General features: G+C 42.1%; 2 protein-coding genes across 2 annotated transcripts; both read left to right on the top strand.

Moving 5' to 3' along the window:
• The first annotated feature begins 1,994 nt into the window (after positions 1-1,994).
• Positions 1,995-5,112, top strand: LOC145350467 (uncharacterized). Its single transcript, XM_080199666.1, has 2 exons — positions 1,995-4,189; positions 5,017-5,112. The coding sequence occupies exons 1-2, from the start codon at positions 2,030-2,032 to the stop codon at positions 5,110-5,112; spliced, it is 2,256 nt and encodes a 751-aa protein (XP_080055792.1). The 5' UTR covers positions 1,995-2,029.
• A 1,300-nt stretch (positions 5,113-6,412) lies between these two features.
• LOC145350465 (uncharacterized) lies at positions 6,413-18,877 on the top strand. The gene is made up of 3 exons (XM_080199665.1): positions 6,413-6,458; positions 8,312-8,434; positions 16,245-18,877. Exons 1-3 carry the CDS (start codon positions 6,413-6,415, stop codon positions 18,875-18,877), a joined length of 2,802 nt encoding a protein of 933 aa, XP_080055791.1.
• The last annotated feature ends 2,724 nt before the right edge of the window (positions 18,878-21,601 follow it).

Below are 21,601 nucleotides of genomic sequence, written 5' to 3'. Positions count from 1 at the left end.
GTGTGGGTCATCATTGCCTGTATGTCAGTAAATGTTGTGGAATATATTTGGATCATGTGCTCCTCTGTGTCACCCCTGTTCATTCTCCCTGTCATGCTGCTGGCCAAGGAGGATGACAAGAAGCCCACGACGGGGACTCGCCGTCAGCGGGACTGTAAACGGCAGCGAGATTTCACAGTTCTATAACAATTGTAGTTTTTCTCTGTAAGATTCTGTTCACTTCTCCAAATTGTAAAGAAGGCAATTTTAAAATTTAGCATGTTTCTCTTTTGCAGCATAATTATATTGTGCGGAATATCATTTTGGATGAGCATAAAAACAGTATTAACAGGTAAGGGACAAGAAATGTTTGACTTAGAATAAACCTGACAACTTACAATGATTTATAAAGCACTTTTAATGTTGTAAATTATCCCAAAGCATTTCACATGAATGTTATAAAACCAAATTTGACATTCAGTTATATTAGAATCATAGAATCCCTACAGTGCAGAAGGAGGCCATTCAGCCCATCAAATCTGCACCCATTCTCTGACCGAGTATTCGCCTGCTCCCAATCTATCTCCATATATTTATCCTACTCATCCCCTTAGCCTACACACTAAAGGGACAATTTAGCATGGCCAATCCACCTAACCTGCACATCTTTGGACAATGGGAGGAAACCAGACCACCCAGAGGAAACCCACGCAGACACAGGGGAAATGTACAAACTCCACACAGTCACCCAAGGCTGGAATTGAACCCAAGTCCCTAGTGCTGTGAGTCAGCAGTGCTAACCACTGTGCCACCGAGGTTAGCACCACTGATTTCATATTGGAAATCTTTTGCTTAGATTAGGTTACCAGAGTGCAACAGTGAACACGAGTGATATAACATATTGGGCAGTCCTTTAAGATTAAATGCAATAACTACATAATTGACAAAGATAAATCAGTTTAGACAGGCTGTTTTATAAGGAATTCAAATGGATTTGATATAGTGTATATTGCCAAGATTGATCTGCACTTGTCTGAAGCAAACAATTGTCACAAAGTCATAATAAATCATGGTTCTGTATAAGATAACAACAAGTAATAATTTATTCAGGAAATGAATGAGCAAACATCACTGATACTAGACCCTCAAGCTCTCAAACTATTAAAAATCAAGATATTGAAATTTCTTCAGTATTAAAAATATGACATTTAGAACTTGAAATTCTATGCATCAGACACAAAATAGCAATGGAAATTGGTGTTGTCCAGCCTGTCCAACAGACATTGCCAAACTTAGGAGATAATCAAACGGGTGACCATAAGCTTGGGTCAATGAGATGGGTTTTAAGGCATATCTTAAAACAGCAGAGAGATATATGGAGGCAGAGGTATTTTGGGAGGAGATTAGAGAGTTTCTAGCCTTGGTAACTGAAGACATGAACACCAATAGGTAGAGTGATGAAAATTGTGAATGCGTAAACATTTATTGGTGTTTCAGCACAGATTGGGCAATCATTCTCCATAGTTCCTGGGTAAAAAAAATTCCCTGGACACCACAAAGCAGCCTAATGGGGTCCTTTATGTCAGCACTTTATGTCTTTAAATTAAGATATTTAATATCAGCATTAAGGTTGTGGGAATAAGGCAGGAAAGTGGAGTTGAATATATCACATCAGATCAGTCATGAGCTCATTGAATGGTGGAGCAGACTCGATGGGCCAAATGGCTCACTTCTGCTCCTATGTCTCATGGTCTTACAACACCCATTCATTTTAATTTTCTGAATTTATTTAATATGTGTTTTGTCTACGATAAACACATCCATTATAAATGGAGTTAATTGTAATTCTATCTGGGGAGTGTAATTAAGTAATTGGATGCTTGACTGCTGTTGCTTAAACTTAAAATTTTTGTACAGCTATAGATTTCTGTGCAGAAATATTGTATTGCTGTATGCTATGCAGTGAAAACAAAAATAATTTATTTCAATATACTGTTTTTCATTTGCAGCTGACGTGAAGAATTGTGGGGACACCGATCTTGTGTGTCACATGCATGCAGAATGCCAGAGTACTTTTGAAGGGAGCTTCTTTTGCGTGTGCAAAGCAGGGTATCTTGGAAATGGAACACAGTGCACAGATGTTGACGAGTGTGCAGCAAATGTACATGAATGCCATGCAAAGGCAGCTTGTGTAAATTCTCCAGGTTCCTATAATTGCCTGTGCAAACCTGGGTACTCAGGAAACGGATTTGAATGTAATGATGTGAATGAATGTTTTACAGACAATGGTGGCTGTCATGTTAATGCCATTTGCATCAACACAGCTGGAAGTAGGACTTGTCATTGCAATGCGGGGTTCTCTGGCAATGGGTTCACTTGCAGTGATGTAGATGAGTGCACAAAGCCAGGCATTTGTCACTGGAATGCAACATGCACCAACACTTATGGCTCCTACAAATGCACTTGCAACCCAGGATATAAAGGAAATGGCATTTACCTGTGTTTGGACATAGATGAATGTGTGGAGGCACCGAGAATCTGCTCATCAGCACGTGGATGGAAAGGATGCAAGAATCTACCAGGCTCATACCAATGTACATGCTCCACAGGTTTTTTTGCACAGGATAACAAATGTACTGACATTGATGAGTGCGCTCGTCAGTTCTGCAGTCCATTTTCTAATTGCATCAATCAACCAGGTTCTTATCGATGCCACTGTAAAACAGGATTTAGAGGAAATGGATTGACATGTGTGGACATCAATGAGTGTATCGGCACAAACGATTGCCATTTCCAAGCAAACTGCCAGAACTTTTTGGGCAGCTACAATTGCAACTGTAAATCAGGCTTCACAGGAAATGGGACTACTTGCTTTGACATTGATGAGTGCAATGAGATAGCAAACTGTCCTGCTGTCTCTTCCTGTATTAATACAGAAGGTTCCTATTATTGTGACTGTGGCAATGGTTTCACCCTGAAAGACAGCGAGTGTGTTGATATTGATGAATGCTCTGCTGGTGTCTGTGACAATAATGCCATCTGCACCAATCTCCAAGGATCCTTTTCTTGTAGTTGCAATAGGGGTTATAATGGAAATGGTACTATATGTAAGGATGTTGATGAATGCCTCATAAACAATGGAGGGTGTCACTCAGAAAGCATTTGTATAAATGAGGTTGGCACCTACACATGCACATGTAAAGTAGGCTTTTCTGGCAATGGAAGTATTCATTGTGAAGACATTGATGAATGCAAAGTTAACAATGGTGGCTGTTCGGACAATGCAACATGTTTAAACACATTTGGATCTTCCTATTGTTCATGTTCTGTTGGATTTGAGCTTGTAAATAATACAATTTGCAGAGACACTGATGAATGCGGGACAATGAATGAACCCTGCCAGACAAATGAGCAATGTTTCAACACTTTAGGATCTTATCATTGTCAGTGCAAATCTGGGTTCTCAAAGGTGAATGGCATTAGTTGTAATGACATTGATGAATGTCTCAACAACCCATGTGATCAGAATGCTACTTGTTCCAATACATTTGGCTCATTCATCTGTGAGTGTGGTTTTGGGTTTCAAGGAAATGGTTTCATCTGTGAAGACATGGATGAATGCAACTTCCCTGGAATCTGTCATGCAAATACTTTGTGCATTAATACTGCAGGAAGTTACATCTGTCAATGTCAAGAAGGCTTCAGAGAGGATGGTCAGCAGTGTGAAGATATAAATGAATGCAGCCTAAATAACACTTGCCCATCAGGCACCATTTGCATCAATTCATTGGGATCATATGTTTGTTCCTGTACTAATGGTACTCTTGTGGTCAATGGCACTTGTGTGGCACAGAGTAATAATTGTGTTCCACCTTGCCATGATCAGGCACTGTGTCATCATCGTGCAGGCAGCATCTATCAATGTGTTTGCGATGTTGGATTTCAGGCCAATAATTCTAATTGTGTTGATGTAGATGAATGTAACGAGGAAGATATTTGCCCAGACAATCACACAGCTTGTATAAACATACCTGGCTCATATAAGTGTGTCTGCAAAATTGGCTTCAGTGAGAATGGATCTTTGTGCACAGGTATATATTATCACTTTTTTTTGCATTTTGTAATTTCTACCATTAAAATGACACAATTATCCCCACCTCTTTATCCTAGAGAACCACCTTTTTTGATTGACCATTTGCTAATGCCATTGGTGATAATTACAATTGTTCCACTTAAAATATATTCACTGGAATTCTATTGCCACAGAATCATAGCAGGCGCGGGGCGGACAATGGAAATGTCTGTTGACCTCGAATGGGATTCTCTGGTCTTGAGTCGAGCAAGGCTGTAAAATCCAGCCCATTAAGTATGCCATTTTTCTTGGATAGCTCATGCAGTTGTTTGGGGTCCCATTTCATCTGCCGCTGTCCAGTGCTGTTCACCTTGCAGCACTGTTTCAATGTATACTGATTGGAAAAAAAAGTAACCGAGTTGAGTGTAGAGAACTTGGGACTTTCAGACCAATTGTACTTAGCAGATATATTTCCTTCTTCCAGTCACTCCACTATTAAATGTTAATTTCGGAGATATTCACAAGCACGATTTTCAGGAACTTGAAACTGACCAGCAAATTTATCAGAATTACTACAGTGCAGAATGAGGCCATTCGGCCCATCAAGTCTGCACCACCCACAATCCCACCCAGGCCCTATCCCCATAACCCCATGCATTTATCCTAGCTTCTCCTCTGACACTAAGGAGCAATTTAGCTTGGCCAATCCGCATAACCTGCAAATCTTTGGCCGATGGAAGAAATCAGAACACCCAGAGGAAACCCATGTAGACACAGGGAGAATGTGTAAACTCCACACATACATGACCCAAGGCTGGAATTGAACCCTGGTGCCTGGAGCTGTGAGGCAGTAGTACTAATCGCTGTGCCACCTCTTTATACCTGTCATAATATTCTCAGTTGGCCCATTGAATTTGACGATATTCCTGATATTCTTATTAAATGTGGTGGTATTGGTTTTGCAGATATTTTGGGAGCTCATCTGCCACAAAGTTTGTCAAATGTTACATCACTTCCAGCTAACCGAATTAACGATGAATTATTCTGGTGAAAGATCTTAGTGTCTGTCTTGTGCTCATTTTCCTGGTATTCCAATGAAGTGTTTTGCAGCTTGGAAGGCTGCTGAACTTCTATTCAGGATATCATATGAAGTTGTTGAATGACTTCACGCAGCTCTTGGTTTCGAGGGCCTAGCTGTAGCATCTTGGCATTGTCCGGAGCAGCTTAGCCCAAGGGCACAGGCAGAGAGAGTAGCAGAGAAGCAGATGTCCTCTCTTGTCTTAAGAAAGGATAGCAGGTGCAGCTCCCATGGAGCCAAGATCCTGTGGAAACTTATAAAATTCTAACAGGGTTAAACAGGGTAGATTCAGAAAGAATGTTCCCAATGGTGGGGGAGTCTAGAATAGGGGTTATAGTTTGAGGATAAGGGATAAAACTTGTAGATCTGAAGTGAGGAGAAATTTCTTCACCTGGAGGGTGGTGAATATGTGGAATTCGCTACCACAGAATGTAGTTGAGGCCAAAATGTTGTCTGATTTCAAGAAGAAATTTGATCTAGCTCTTCGGGCTCAAGAGATCAAGGGATATGGGGGGAAGGAGAATCAGAACATTTAATTCGACGATCAGCCATGATCAAAATGAATGGCGGAGCAGGTTTGGAAGGGCCGAATGGTCTACTCCTGCTTCTAGTTTCTATGTTTCTAAGCCCACTCTTTTTGGAATGCACTTCAACATTTCTCAAGGGAATGCATGAGTGATATGACATTCTGGGATTCCACGTCAACTCTGGTTCCCAGAGGCAAGGAGAGAACTATCTGAGCTTGTATAGTAATTGTGAGAGACTGTCAGAAGAGATTCCATGACAGTGGGTGCCATTAATGTATTGATGGAGGGACAATTTGGTCTATGTTAAATAGAATGGCTTACATCTTCCGCACCAAATCCTGGAAACAAGCTAGAGTTGGATTCTTCCATGCTCTGAATTATTGTGCTCTATCGTATTGGCAGACTGCCTTCTTCGTTAGGTTGTTCCCTCACAGTCAGAGCTATTTAGCAATCTTGCCTTCTGGTGAGCCGGTGCCTGCTGTGTCCTACACTCCTGCCCTCCTTCCTGCATATTTGTGGTGGGTGATTCATCACATAAAGACCTCTCCTGTAACCTAGCCTCTGAAGTGTATATGATATTAATATCTGAGCTTATGCTTGTGAGGGTGAAATTGAATGACACTGCATTAGCATGAAATATTGCTATTCTTCAACTGGTATAGCGCTGTCCATGCCTTCAACACCTGAAGTGCAAGAAAGATCAAAGCTAGCTTTTAGTGTGAAGGGAGATCAGGAAGAGAGAAGCTTCTCTTTGTCATGCGGAGTTTACTGGGTGATGAAGAAGGAATGTGGCAAATAGAAGGTAAAATTGAAGAAACGCTGGGAAATGTTGCTTCTAGAGTTGCCAGTCACCATGACCATGACTCTGCCACTCCTCATGATGACCAAAATGCTTTCTTCGAGAAAGAGAGAGGGTTTGAAGGCCAGCTCAGCCTCCTCCCATGGCAGCCCATTGTCCACTTTTGAGTGTGATTGAATTGGTAGGCCACTTTTCTTGACCATATGAATATATGAATAAGGAGCACTTATAGGCCTTTGAGCCCCTCGAGCCTGTTCAGCCATTCAATATGATCATGGCTGATCTGATTGTAACGTCAAATCTGCATCCCACCTACTTCTGAAAACCTGTTACCCTCTTGCTTACCAAGAATCTAACCACCTCAGTCTTACACCACCTTTCCAGGAACAGAGTTCCAAAGATTCATGACCCTCTGAATTAAAATATTTTATCTCATCTCCGTATAAAAAGTGATTGAGAAAGGTCCAGTTGCAACATGGCCAGATGGATCTTTATTAACAGGTGTATAGGTGTTGAGCCAGCACCCCAATGTGCCAGTATTAAAAGGGGTTGCACTACTCTGTGTCACTGAAATACCAAAAATAACAAGTAAATTCAATGGGGGTGACTCTCCTAAAAATGTTCTGACTGTTGAATTCATGAGAAAACTAGTGTAAATCGAGTTTGTTTTTTCAGTGTGACTTCAGAAAAGAATCTTCCACATTTGTGTAATAGAGGTTACAATGGTGAATATCACTAGAAGCTCAGGGGGCGGGGCCTATTCACACCAGAGTCTGAAGTTCCAGAACTCTGCACACGCGCAATGGCCCTTTTCTGTCAGCCTGCAATTTGCTGGCCAGCTTGATCGCTGGTCAGCCCAGGACCACTACAGTGTGGCCCCCCCAACCCCATGACCTGATCGCAGCCCCCAAGAGCATTCCCGGGCCAGCCCCGACTTCCCCATCCAGGAATGCCCCAAGCTCCAGCTCCCCCCCTCCCGCCATCAGTGACAAACCATCCCCCCTGCCAGACTCCCCCCCCACTTACAGGAGGCAGACCCTATCCCAGCAGACACCCACATTCCTGACAGACTCCCCCCCACGGCAGACCAAACCACCCCCAGTCCACCCTGATTGCTGACCTCCCTCCAGCCTCAATTGATCCCAATGCAGAGTTGCGCCAGGAGCCCCACTCCCGCCAATCGCCCCCCCCCCCCCAAGACCTGCTCCCAGATGGTCTGCCCCTAAGTGATGCCCCTAAGCCCTGCCCCTTCGACCCCATCTCCTTGCACTGCCCCATGCCCAGTGGGCAGTGCCAACGTGCCCCCTGGGCATGTGCACTTTGCCCTTGGCAATGCCAGGGGCCACAGGCAGGCACTGCCAGGGTGCCCATGTCCAGGGGACACCACACCCTAGCAGCCTGACCCCCTAGGGGGCCCTAATTTCTCCTCTGCTCCAGCATGGTGTCCCGCTAGTTCCCTGAAAACGGGGTACTAGTCTGAACCCCGCCGGAGTGAAATTGCACTGACCGAGTAGGAGATACTCATGGGCCCAGAGACTTCAGTCCTGGGCCTAATAATGACATTTAAATAACACTAAAAATAGAATGAAATCATTTACCTGTGTTCCTGCTGGCTTCCAGCATGGCCCCAACTGTGCCGGACATTCGGTGCTCAGAGATGCGCACATGTTGGGAATGCACGCATGAATCCTGAGAATTGGCCTACACATGATTCTCTCAGCCTGACGCGCTAAGAAACTAGCACGTCGCCATGGGAGAATCGCCCCCAGTGTTTCTGGTGGCATATTGGTGAATTCTAGCACAAAGTGTTGCACAATAGCATTGTAAGTTGATTCTAATTTTCTTTGGAATTACAGACATTGACGAATGCTCCACAGGCAGACAGAAGTGTCACCAGTTTGCTCGTTGCATCAACAACATAGGAAGTTATCAGTGCGAATGTTTGCGTGGTTTCAATGGTAATGGGGAAAATTGCTCTGGTAAGTTTGCTTCTGTCACAAACTCAATATGTCAAACATTCTTACTGATGCCAAATTCTGGTGATATCCTATTATGTAAATTAGTAATAATGTAGAACTCAAGATCTTGGCAGCTTTCTGATGTACTTGATAATGGCTTTAGACTGGCCATTAGTATCAGACTATTTTAAGAGTTAAATTTTGTGTTACGCAATTGTGAATTAATTGTGCATTTTACATGTTTTGCATTGTATTGCTGTGCTGAGCTGTTTCTGCTCTTTGACTCCTCCACATGGGGTTAATGGCTGGAACTATTGGCCAGCTCTGGTCTTGTGATTCAGAATGCGACATCAAATCACTGGTAAAGCAGTAGAAATGCTGCATTTGGTTAAACAGGACACATTCAGTTCTGAGTGGTAGAAACATTCATTTTGACTTTTAGTTGATTTGTCCTCTTTCCCCTTGCTAGTGATATGATTATCGGCCATTTTAGTATTATTCATGCAATTCAAAAATTACAAAACATCCAGCAAAAATGTCCTTGGGTCCAAAGCAAACAATGCCATGTTACAATTATTTGTAGTATCAGATGCACATTGTACCAACCAGGAACTGCTATTTCCTTACTGTTGGCCATTTATCATTTTGTAAAATGTCTTAGAATAATACATGATGCATTCAAATTATTACAGATTCAGTAATATAGATATTGAAGAATGTCAGGACCAAAAAATGTGCTGTTGTGATATGAGATGAATAAGCTGTGAACAGATATACACAGCTGACGATGAATCCCAGCATAATGTAGGAATATTATTAGTCCGCTTGCTTCAACAATATTGCAAGTATACATAAAGTAGGATCTTGATACATAGTAGTATATGTTGCTGCAGTGATTATAGACGTTCTTAATGCAAGGCGGGATGATCTCCTGAATTCACATACAAAATGCACAGAATATTTCATGGGATTGGTTGGGATATTGTAATGGTCATGATTTTCACAGTATGATAGCACACTGTAGCGACTACAGATATACCGTGGTGGACTGTAGACTCCTCTATATTCAAGTATGTCCAAGCTGTAAATTATTTCACACTTTACAACTAAATTTATGCTGAGGAATTTGATTATAGTGGAGGAAAGGTATGTGCTGCTGTCTTTGCCCTCTCAGCTGTTTTTGCAGACATCTAGCTTGTCAGCTGCAGTGGATGGCTGGTACAGGATCTTTCTGCAATTTCACCCTTTGTCACAGTCCACACTGTATTATCACTGTGCCATATAAAGTACCAAATACTTTTAGATATCACTTTCCATGCCACAGTGGACATTGTTTCATGTCTGTCTTTCCACTGTGTGGTAAAGGGCAACAGGGTTCACCGTGCAATGGGGGAGAAAGGACTGGAGATGATTGTGGACCCAGAGAGAACTTTAGATCAGAGATCGGCTTCCTTCTTACTAATGAGGCATTAGCTAGGAACCATCCAGTAAACAGGATGGGGAGCTCTGCACAATCTTTGACTGGGTCTGATTCCTTGATTTTTTTGGTCAGTGGCAGACTAACAGCAGTCATTATACATATGGCTTTTGTCAGATTAAGAGTTCCTCCCTATATGGAAGATTTGGGCCAATTTTTCCAGAGAATTCTTGCAGTACGTGCACAATTGGTGGACTTACATTTTATATTATAGTTTTTTAATCTAACACTGCTACTCCTACGTACAGTATGTAAGAATAATATATCATAGCCTAAATTTTGCATGTCCACTTTGGCAATGGACAGGAAACCTTTATGCCAACATTATGACACAGGCATAGAAATTCAGATGGAACAGTAGATCATCACACATGATTGAAGAACATGATACAAAATATATATATCAGCTATGATTGATGCTAGACAATTCTGCATAAATGAAGTAAAATACTGCATTGCTTCCTATATACACAGAAGGTATACTTATATTTGTCCCATTTTTAATGGCATATCACAGTCTAAATCCAGAGTGAGGGGAACTTTGCTTCACTGATCAGGTCTTGGGCTGCATAATGAGGTAGCATGGGCACCCCCTCCTCCTACCCCCACCCTGCCCTATTCCATGCTGGCTTGTCCCACCTGCAGCCTTAAGGTGCTGTAGATGGGTTTAATAAAGGCCAAGCAGGACTTCTGCCCCTCACTGTCCAGAGCAACTGTATTGTCGAGAACAGTCTGAAGAAAATGGTGCATGTTAACTTTTCGGACCTAGTCTACCATCTTCTCCCTTCCCCCATCACCCTCCAGCTTCCACCTATCACTATAGACCCACCTGATAACACCATTCTTCTCCTCCCTGTCAAACCTTGAACCTTCCCCCATTACCCTGGACGTAATCACTATTCACTTCCACATGCCTTTCCTCTCCTCGGAGCTGACACTTATTACCATCCTTCTGCCCACCCTGACCCTGCCCCCTCCCATTACCTGAGCCATCTGTCATGTACCCCTCCATGACCCACCCAATGAGATCTTCACATACCAGACTCTCACCCTAGACTTGCCACATAACCGTGTGCCATTCCCCCCTCTGACTGTTCCTTCCTACCATCAGTATTCTGAGTTCTCCCCTTGGAACCCCACCATCAACACCACTGAACCAACACTCTAAGACACCCAACCCCCTTTCCCAAGCATACCCACCACCTCTCCATTGCCTCCCCAACAAATTTTGGCACAGCTTGAGATACAATCACCCAAATTTTACAGCACTGCTCTTGAATAAAGGTGAAATCGATGTCTACGTATCTCAAAGTTGTTGCTGAAGTGAAGCTCACCAGGTGCATGTCATCCTATGTATGGTTGGGAAATAAACCATTCTAATTATCCGCTGGCAGGGAGCTTTGTTTGCAGGCAAGGTGTAATTCTAGTGGCTTGGCTTTTAATGATCATTTATGAGTTGCAAATGAATGCAGATGTAGTTACTGACACAGTTCAGAGGGAAAATTGATCCATCTTTAACCAGCCATCAATGGCAGAAGGACAAGATTCCCAGTTAAAGTCCGACTGGTGGGAAACTGACCTATTTCCTTACGCCAAATTTAGTAACCCTACCTACCACAATTTCTGTCACTGGTGGGATCAGGAAGTTCCACCCAAAGTACACTTTAGATCATTCTGTATTAGTTTGTTTTGCTGGGTGGACAGCTATATTTATGAGTTATTTTTCTGTCCAATACTTGTCTTCATTATTCATTATTGACACTGCCAACTAAATAATGTCACGCAAAATGGTGAGGATTTGCATTATTTTGAGGGTTCCTTATATTTGCATAATTGGAAAACAAGGGAAAGTTTGAAGGAGCAGGGACACAAGTGTAAGAACAATTGAACCTGTGGCATTTTGTTTAGACTTGTCACTACCCTGGGATCAACATTTATACATCTCTCCAAGTGCACTGAACAATTAAGAAGCAAAAATCCCCTTACAACCCCTACTTCAAAAGACAGGCTGTTACAGAGTTGTATCATTCACTTCCTGCAAAAGAGTATCATGCAATTTGTGAAAAGACAACAGTTGTGCTTAGGGCTTCAATTTGTACTTCCCAAAGTGAGTGGTAGTTCCCAGCTTAGGTGTGTGTCATCATTAACAGATCTATTTTAAAGTAAAGTTTATTTATTTGTCACAAGTAGGCTTACATTCACACTGCAATGAAGTTGCTGTGAAAATCCCCTAGTCGCCATACTCCGGCGCCTGTTTGGGTACCCTGAAGGAGAACTTAGCATGGCCAGTGCACTGAACCAGCACATCTTTTGAACTTGTACAATGGGTATGCGTGTACAAGAGGACAAGAGTGTTATACACACGTTTTCCAGTCACTTCAGTTTGATAAAATAACCAGAAAGTGGCTACAGACGAGTGACAACAAATTGAGAGCAAAATTGTTAAACTGGCTTGTGCCAATTAGTACCCCATCCACTCCTGTGATCAAGTTTATTAATGCCTGAAGTGCATGCCAATTTTCAGTTTCATTAACATTACACATTGATCACTTAAAAATCCAGGCAATTTCAGACTGTTTACTCTGTAACACAGTCATAAAAAATGTTAAACTGTGGTTGCTAAGTGAAGAAGTGAATAAAATAGCATTTTGAGGCTATTTTCCATCGTTTTTGCCATTTTGTTAATCAGGAGGCTTTATGCCAAGTTTACTGGCAGAGCAGTTTCTCTGGTTTGTTTATGATATCAGAACAGCAGGGTTTTTAATAGTAACCTCCTCAGCTCATATACCTATTGGTCGGAGAAGAGGAAGGGCAATGAAGAGATGCAGTGAAGGTCACTTGCTGGTATGCTGATATAGAGATGCATGCACCTAGAAAAATCTTGCAAAATTAGCTTTGCATTTATTAGATAGGCACAGAGAAGTGCACAAATCTGTACAATCTGCTGCATCCAATGCCTATTATCCTAAAGCATTTTCAGAAACTAACACTCTCATCTGTGACTGTCTTTCATTTAAGTGACAGTATGCTGTTAAATTTACCCATCACTTCTTCTATGGGCTGGGAGTTCACCAAATTATTTCCCTAAAAATGACCCTGCAAAATAAAAACATTCTTTAACATTGTTACGTAACGAGGCGGGTAGAATTAGGGACCTTGTGGTGAAGGATCCTGTTGGGGAGAGTGATCATTGTATGGTGGAGTTTCTGGTGCAGATGGAGGAGGAGAAAGTGGGTTCCCAGACACACGTCCTTTGTCTGAACAGAGGGGAGTACGGTAGGATGAGAGAAGAATTGACGAATGTTGACTGGGAGAGCGCGTTGGAAGGTAGGTCTGCTGAGGAGCAGTGGAGGATCTTTAAGGAGATCTTTCTTGGTGCTCAGCAGAAATTTATTCCGATGGTTAAAAAGGACCGTAGGTAATAAGCCGTGGATAACGAAGGAGGTGAAGGAAAGTGTTAAATTAAAAGCAGAGGCGTTTAGAGTACCTAAGAGTAGTGGGCAAGAAGAGGATTGGGAGAGGTTTAAATGTCAACAAAGATTGACAAAGAAGTTGATAAAGAAGGATAGGATAAACTATGAAGCTGGGCTAGCGCTTAATATAAGAAAGGATACCAAGAGTTTTTATAAATATATAAAAAGGAAGAGGCTGGCTAGGGTGAACGTTGGACCCTTAGAGGATGAGAGGGGGTACTTAGTGGTAGGGGATGGGGAAATGGCTGAGGCCTTGAATAACTTTTTTGTTTCGGTCTTCACGGAGGAGGACGTGAATAATTTGTCGGGTGTTAGCGATGGAAAGATGGTAGGACTGGAGGGTCTCAATGACATTATTGTTACTAGAGAGGCGGTGCTCGACAGGCTGGAGGGACTGATTGTGGACAAGTCCCCAGGACCGGATGGAATGCATCCGAGGGTTCTGAAAGAAATGGCGGAGGTGATAGCGGATGCCTTGGTGGTTATTTTCCAAACGTCGCTGGATTCCGGGGAAGTGCCGGAAGATTGGAAAACGGCTAATGTTACGCCGTTGTTTAAGAAGGGTGGCAGGCAAAAGGCAGGGAATTATAGGCTGGTTAGTTTAACATCTGTTGTAGGTAAAATGTTAGAATCTGTCATCAAGGAGGAAATAGCGAGGCATCTTGAGGGGAATTGCTTGATAGAGCAGACGCAGCACGGTTTCGTTAAGGGGAAGTCGTGTCTGATGAATTTATTGGAGTTCTATGAGGATGTGTCTAGGGCGATGGATAGAGGAGAGCCAGTGGATGTGGTCTTTCTTGATTTTCAGAAGGCCTTTGATAAGGTACCTCACAAGAGGTTATTGCAGAAGGTAAGGGGGCATGGAGTTGGGGGTAGGGTGTTAGCGTGGATAGAGGATTGGCTGTCAAATAAGAGGCAGAGAGTGGGGGTCAATGGGTGCTATTCGGATTGGCGGTTGGTGATTAGTGGAGTGCCCCAGGGGTCGGTGCTGGGGCCTCAGCTATTTACCATTTATATAGATGATCTGGAGGAGGGAATCGAGTGTATGGTGTCGAAATTTGCTGATGACACCAAGATTGGTGGAACGGCAAATTGCGCGGAGGGTGTGGAGAGTCTGCAGAAGGATCTAGATAGGCTGGGCGAATGGGCCAGGAACTGGCAAATGGAATTTAATGTTGGCAAGTGCGAGGTGGTCCACTTTGGTAGGAAGAATGGTAGGAAGGACTATTACATACGTGGCGAAAAACTGCAGCAGGCTACGGTGCAGAGGGACCTCGGGGTCCTTGTGCATGAGTCGCAAAAACCCAGCCTGCAGGTGCAGCAGGTGGTCAGGAAGACTAATGGGATGCTGGCCTTCATAGCGAGGGGGATTGAATATAAAAGTAGGGAGGTCTTGCTGCAGCTGTATAGGGCACTGGTGAGGCCGCATCTGGAGTACTGTGTGCAGTTTTGGTCGCCGCACTTACGCAAGGATATTTTGGCCTTGGAGGGAGTGCAGAGGAGGTTTACTAGGCTGATGCCGGAGTTGAGGGGGTTGAGCTATGAGGAGAGGCTGAATAAACTAGGCTTGTACTCGTTAGAGTTTAGAAGAATGAGGGGAGATCTCATTGAGACATATAGGATGATGAATGGGATGGGTAGGATAGAGGTGGAGAGACTCTTCCCGCTCAGAAAGGACAGTAGGACTAGGGGGCACAGCCTCAAGATAAAGGGGGGGCAGTTTAGAACGGAGTTGAGGAGGAACTTCTTCACTCAAAGGGTGGTGAATCTCTGGAATTCTCTGCCTGTTGAGGTGGTGGAGGCTGCCTCGCTAAATATTTTTAAGACGCGGGTTGATGGGTTTTTGATAAGCGAGGGGATTAAGGGTTATGGGGAGAGGGTGGGAATGTGGAACTGAGCCACGACAGATCAGCCATGATCTTATTGAATGGCGGGGCAGGCTCGAAAGGCTAGATGGCCTACTCCTGCTCCTATTTCTTATGTTCTTATGTTCTTATGTTGTTCTTAACAATCAGGTGAGTGCTGACAGTGCAACAGTTGGCCAATGCCTGATTGGAGAATATACAAACTAGAATAAGACATGAAGGATACAAATTAGAGAACCATGTTATTTAGAGACTAAGAGAAGCAAATGTGAGAATAAATCACTGTTGTTAATGGGTTAAAGTAAAAACGCTGTAGTTCTAGATAACCATAGGTTGTGACTGGTGGTGATTTAACCTGAAGATCACCACACCTCAGGCAAAGGCAAGGTTGTGAAGGCAGATCTTCATGGTTAGCACTGCTGCCTCACAGCACCAGGGACACGGATTCGATTCCCGACTTGGGTCACTGACTGTGTGGAGTTTACACGTTCTCCCCGTGTCTGCGTGGATATCCTCTGGGTGCTCCAGTTTCCTCCCACAGTCTAAAAGACGTACTGGTTAGATGCATTGACCTGAACAGGTGCCAGAGTATGATGACTGGGGAATTTCACAGTAACTTCATTGAAATGTTAATGTAAACCTTACTTGTGACCAATAAATAAACTTCACCTTAATCATTTCAGCCTGGATGGGAACCAAACCTATGCTGTTGACATCAGTTTGCATCACTAACCAGCTGTCCAGCCAACTGAGCTAACTGATCCCTTGCTGTTAATATGCATATACTTGTACATATATTCAAATGTAAACCTGTGTTCAACTTGTTTTCATCGAAGTTAATTTGTAATGCATGAATAATTTATGATTAATTCACACTTGCCTAATTAACTGTTTTGGAAGTGTCACCATGGTGTTTGATTGCAGATTTTCTTACTTTTAAGCAAGAATTTAAAATAATTGTTGTCCGCTTTGTGTTCATTGTACCTCACACTATGCATTTCAATAATGAATTATAGACATTGATGAATGCCAAAGTCCCAATGGAGGATGCCATCCCTCTGCTATATGCAACAATACTGCTGGGTCTTTCTACTGCATCTGTTCCCATGGATTCACTGGCAATGGAACTGACTGCTGGGATATCGATGAATGTACCCTTGGCCACACGACCGACACTTGCAATGATTCTGCTACATGCAAGAATACAGAAGGGTCATTTCAGTGTGAGTGCCACATAGGGTTCCATGGAGACGGATTCAGCTGTGTGGATATTAACGAATGTGAGAAACCCTCTATCTGTGACAAAAATGCAGATTGTGACAATTCCCCTGGATCTTATTTATGTACGTGTCGACAAGGATTTAGAAATGCTGATGAACTATGTTTGGACATTAATGAATGTCACAACCAGACCATATGTCATCAGAATGCAAACTGCATCAATCTTCAAGGTTCATTCTATTGCAGTTGTAAATCTGGCTTTTCAGGAGATGGAACCGATTGCACAGATATCAATGAGTGTGCTCTGAACCAACCAGTTTGCCATGAAAAGGCAACTTGTAACAACACTATTGGAGCCTACTACTGTGAGTGCCCGACAGGATTTGAAGGAAATGGGACTACATGCTCTGACATTGATGAGTGCATTCAAAACCAGACCTTGTGCCACATATCTAGTACCTGTGTTAACACCGAAGCTTCCTACACATGCCAGTGTAATGAAGGATTTGTAGGAAATGGGTTATATTGTGAAGACATAGATGAATGCATTCTGTATAATGTATCTTTTCTATGTCACTTGGACTCCTACTGCATGAATACATTGGGCTCATTTGAATGCAATTGTGAAGCTGGTTTTGAAAGCAACGGGAATGAATGTGTAGATATTGATGAATGTATAACAAATTCATCTTTCTGCCATGTATATGCAACCTGCATTAATTTCTGGGGTGGGTATAATTGTGAATGCTTGGATGGATTTATTGGAAATGAGACTGAATGTGTGGACATTAACGAGTGCAGTGCAGACAGTAACATGTGCCCCACCAATGCTTCGTGCATGAATACATATGGTTCCTATCAATGTCTGTGTGATTCTGGCTTTATTGGAGATGGACAGAACTGTAGTGCTATTGATGAATGTTTGAACAATACAATTTGTCGAGAAGACCAATTGTGCATTAACACAGACAACTCTTTTCAATGTGTCTGTACCAGTGGATTTTCAGATAATGGAACAGTATGTGTAGATATTGATGACTGCTTGACCAATAGTTTCCTTTGCCACTCGGATGCATTTTGCATCAACCAACCTGGTTCATTCCTCTGCATTTGTGAAATTGGCTTTGTTGGTGATGGATTCAACTGCACAGATATTGATGAGTGTTCAGAAAATGGAACAGAATGTATGGATGATGATTGTTCTCTGGTGTATTCAATTTGCCATGAAAAGGCAACTTGTAACAACACTATTGGAGCCTACTATTGTGAGTGCCCGACAGGATTTGAAGGAAATGGGACTACATGCTATGACATTGATGAGTGCATCCAAAACCAGACCTTGTGCCACATATATAGTACCTGTGTTAACACCGAAGCTTCCTACACATGCCAGTGTAATGATGGATTTGTCGGAAATGGGTTATATTGTGAAGACATAGATGAATGCATTCTGTATAATGTGTCTTTTCTATGTCATTTAGACTCCTACTGTATGAATACATTGGGCTCATTTGAATGCAATTGTGAGGCTGGTTTTGAAAGCAATGGGAATGAATGTGTAGATATTGATGAATGTATAACAAATTCATCTGTCTGCTATGTATTTGCAACCTGCATTAATTTCTGGGGTGGGTATTATTGTGAATGCTTGGATGGATTTATTGGAAATGAGACTGAATGTGTGGACATTAACGAGTGCAGTGCAGACAGTAACACGTGCCCCACCAATGCTTCGTGCATGAATACATATGGTTCCTATCAATGTCTATGCGATTCTGGCTTTACTGGAAATGGACAGGACTGTAGTGCTATTGATGACTGTTTGAACAATACAATTTGTCGGGAAGATCAATTGTGCATTAACACAGCCAACTCTTTTCAATGTGTCTGTATCAGTGGATTTTCAGATAATGGAACAACGTGTATAGATATTGATGAATGTTTGCCGGATAATATCCATTGCCACTCAGATGCTCTTTGCATCAATCAACCAGGCTTGTTCTCCTGCACTTGCAGGTCAGGTTTTGTTGGAGATGGATTCAACTGTACAGACATTGATGAGTGTTCGGTAATGAAAAATGCTTGCCATCAGCTTGCTCACTGTATAAACACTCCAGGCTCCTACCTCTGCTCTTGTGAGAAAGGTTTTCTCGGAAATGGACAGATATGCACAGATATCGACGAATGCCAGCTGAATGATCAAAGATGTCCTTCGGTAGCTTCATGTATTAATACTATAGGAAGTTTCTACTGTGTGTGCAACCAAGGATTCACTGGCACTGGACAAACTTGCACTGCTATTGATGAATGTTCCACATCTAATTCATGTCAAACAAATAGCAAATGCACAAATTTGCAAAAGGGTTACAGTTGCATTTGCTCATCCAATGACACTTGCTATCCACAAGCAGCAAATGGTGTGTTATAGTCTGATTGTATTTTGTCAAATAATGAAATGTTGATTATTAATGTTTAGAGGAAGCATTATAAAGACTAAATGATGTAAGGTTTGCATTTGGCATGTCAACTGACTGAATAGCCCTTGAAAGGTAAACTTGTGAATTAATTTTGTTAGTGATATGAATATATCATGGGTCTTCATAATTCCTTTATTCATAAAATGAGTTATGAAAGTATATTTTAAACCATTGTGATTTGGAAGAATGTAGGTTTTACTGTCATCTAGAAACAGCTTGCTATAAATTAATTTGTTATGTGATATGGGCTGAAAATGTTTGTGTTCTAAATATTCATTTCTTTTCCAATTTTCTCTCATTTCCTGAAAATGCTGAATCATATTAGGGTGTTGCATCATGGGCACAGGCAACCCATGAAATTCATAAAGTAGACAGTGTTATCAGATAGTTCATCCTCTAGGTAACCAGTGCCAAGCCAGATCCTGTCCTAACATAACAACCCAATGAGTACAGTTTTCAGTAAAGGTCACTGAACAGCAGTCAAGTGCAGAAACCCTAGCTGAGTGGTTAGGGACTCTGCCACCCCCATTTGTACCACTCCTGCTGACACTCTAGGCTGCATGAAACATCTGAGGTCAAGCTTGAACATTCCCAATCTATATGGTTTTCAGCCACAATGATTGGCCAAGTACTAAGTTGTCACAAGCACTAAGCTTTGCACAAACTTAGATTTCAGGAAAGTGTATGATGTCCACACACACTCTGAACTCCTAATTTGGTCAGAGACTGTTACTGGTTTTGCGTGAGGGCCAAACAGGATTCTCGCCAGGCATCAAACTCTTTGTGAGTCTCCTGGCCCATTGTGCCTGACCTGCTCAGGTTCTCACCCAGAGCAGGTGAGAGCCACATGACTACTGATCTAAATGTATTAGCATACAATTATCAGGCTGGAAGCCAGATTCAGCCGCCTCCAGGGATGCTCCCACACCTCCACCTCCCTCAGTGGGAGGTCACGGTGCAATTAGTGCAGGAATTGAAGAATGGGAACTAGGTGTCATGGGGGAACAAGGGGGTGAGCACCTTCTCAACACTCACCTCCAGGGTGCCAAGGTGGGTCCATAAAGGGAGATAGGGGTTGGGGGGAGGTGTGGTGGACTGGAGAGGCTTTTCAGCTCAGGTCTTTTCCAAGAGATGGGGCTCATGTGGCAGGTCTTCCCTCTATAGCCTTGAGGTCTTTTGATGTATCTCCTAGCATGTCAAGTTCAAAGATTTGTCAGATAAAGATGAAAGTCTTTCCTCTAATGTGGTGGAAATCTTTGAAGTATTTATTTCACATTCAAGTTCATTTCTCTTTAACTTTTTAAGTCTCTAGTCATGTTGAGAAATCTAAAAGCTTTGAACTGGATTGTTTACATTCAATTTCACACTTCAGTATCTTTTACCAACCTCTTGATTGAAAGGTCCAAGCTATTTCACAATAGGCAGTAGCTTTGATGTTTTAGCTAGTTAGTTTTTATTACTCTTCACATCAGTTAAATCTGACATGCTCCTCTTTTGAGCTGCTGCTTTTCCAATTGTTGGTTTTTGTAAACAGGCTTTCTCTTTGATCTGAAGTGCCTTCCCATGAGAGCAGTTGCTGATTCTGACTGCAGTATTTTAAACAGGCTTTCTCTTTGTTCTGACCTTTCTAGAAAAACCAGGTGGAGGATTTTTTTCAGCCAAAGAGTGGTTAGCACTACCAGCATCAGTGCAAAAAGCACTGTTTTTCCTGCTGGCAGCAGCACTTTGATTTATTTTTGAGAGAATCACAGCCTTTATATTCCTTGTCATTCAATCTAATATATAACACAGTCTGCCTAATGAAATGGGGAAGTGGGGCTGTAATGCAGTGAAGCTGCCTGACCATGGCTTTGCATTAGGGGATTGGCTTTACACTTTGGGAAGATATAAACTTAGGCTACCATGAAAGCTATCCTTATCACCTACAACCTATCCAGTATGAGGCATTGGATTAGTTCAAGAAATCTAATGGCAGTCTAAGAGACAAAAGCTATGAGCGTAAAGCTTAAGCAGATTGTGATCAGCATCTAAACCTTGTGTTGGATTTTCCAAGTACTTATCTGATATTATTTGTAATGTACAGAGGGAGTGAATTGTTAAAATATGGTTTGTCTTTCTATTTTCCATTTACAGTAGATTGTTTCTTTGACATTTTGGGCTTGCTTTAATTTGAAATTAACATTAAATCTAATTTCCACATGTTTGAGGGATATAAATTTCAAATAATATTCTATTACATGTCTTAATTTATAATAAAGATAAATTAAGTAGTGATGGATTGGAACCAATAATGTATCAAATCTTTTAAATGCAATTTTGGGATGTGGAAAGGCCAGCTTTTATTCCCCTTCCTAATTTTCCTGAGAAGGTGAGCCTTCTTTTTAAAACATCATAGTTTTGTGGTTTGATACAACCCAGCTAAACCACTTCAAAGGAAAGTTAAAAGTCAAATGGAGCCATATTTAATTCAGACTGGATGAGAGCAGTAGGTTTTCTTCCTTAAAGGACAATAGGGAATCATTTGGGTGCTTAAGACAACCTGACAGTTACATAGTCCCTTTTTTTATCTTGCTACCATCTCTTTATTTCCAAATATTTTAAAAATTGCACTCACATTTTCAAAATGCCATGTGATATTTGAACACTGAATCAACAGGTCAGTGGCATAACCACTG

The sequence above is a fragment of the Carcharhinus amblyrhynchos genome, chromosome 12 (genome assembly GCF_965287045.1).
Source record: "Carcharhinus amblyrhynchos chromosome 12, sCarAmb.v2.hapA, whole genome shotgun sequence".
NCBI classification, from domain to species: domain Eukaryota; kingdom Metazoa; phylum Chordata; class Chondrichthyes; order Carcharhiniformes; family Carcharhinidae; genus Carcharhinus; species Carcharhinus amblyrhynchos.
Note: the sequence above shows the minus strand (reverse complement) of the source record. Positions and strands in the feature narration are given on the sequence as shown.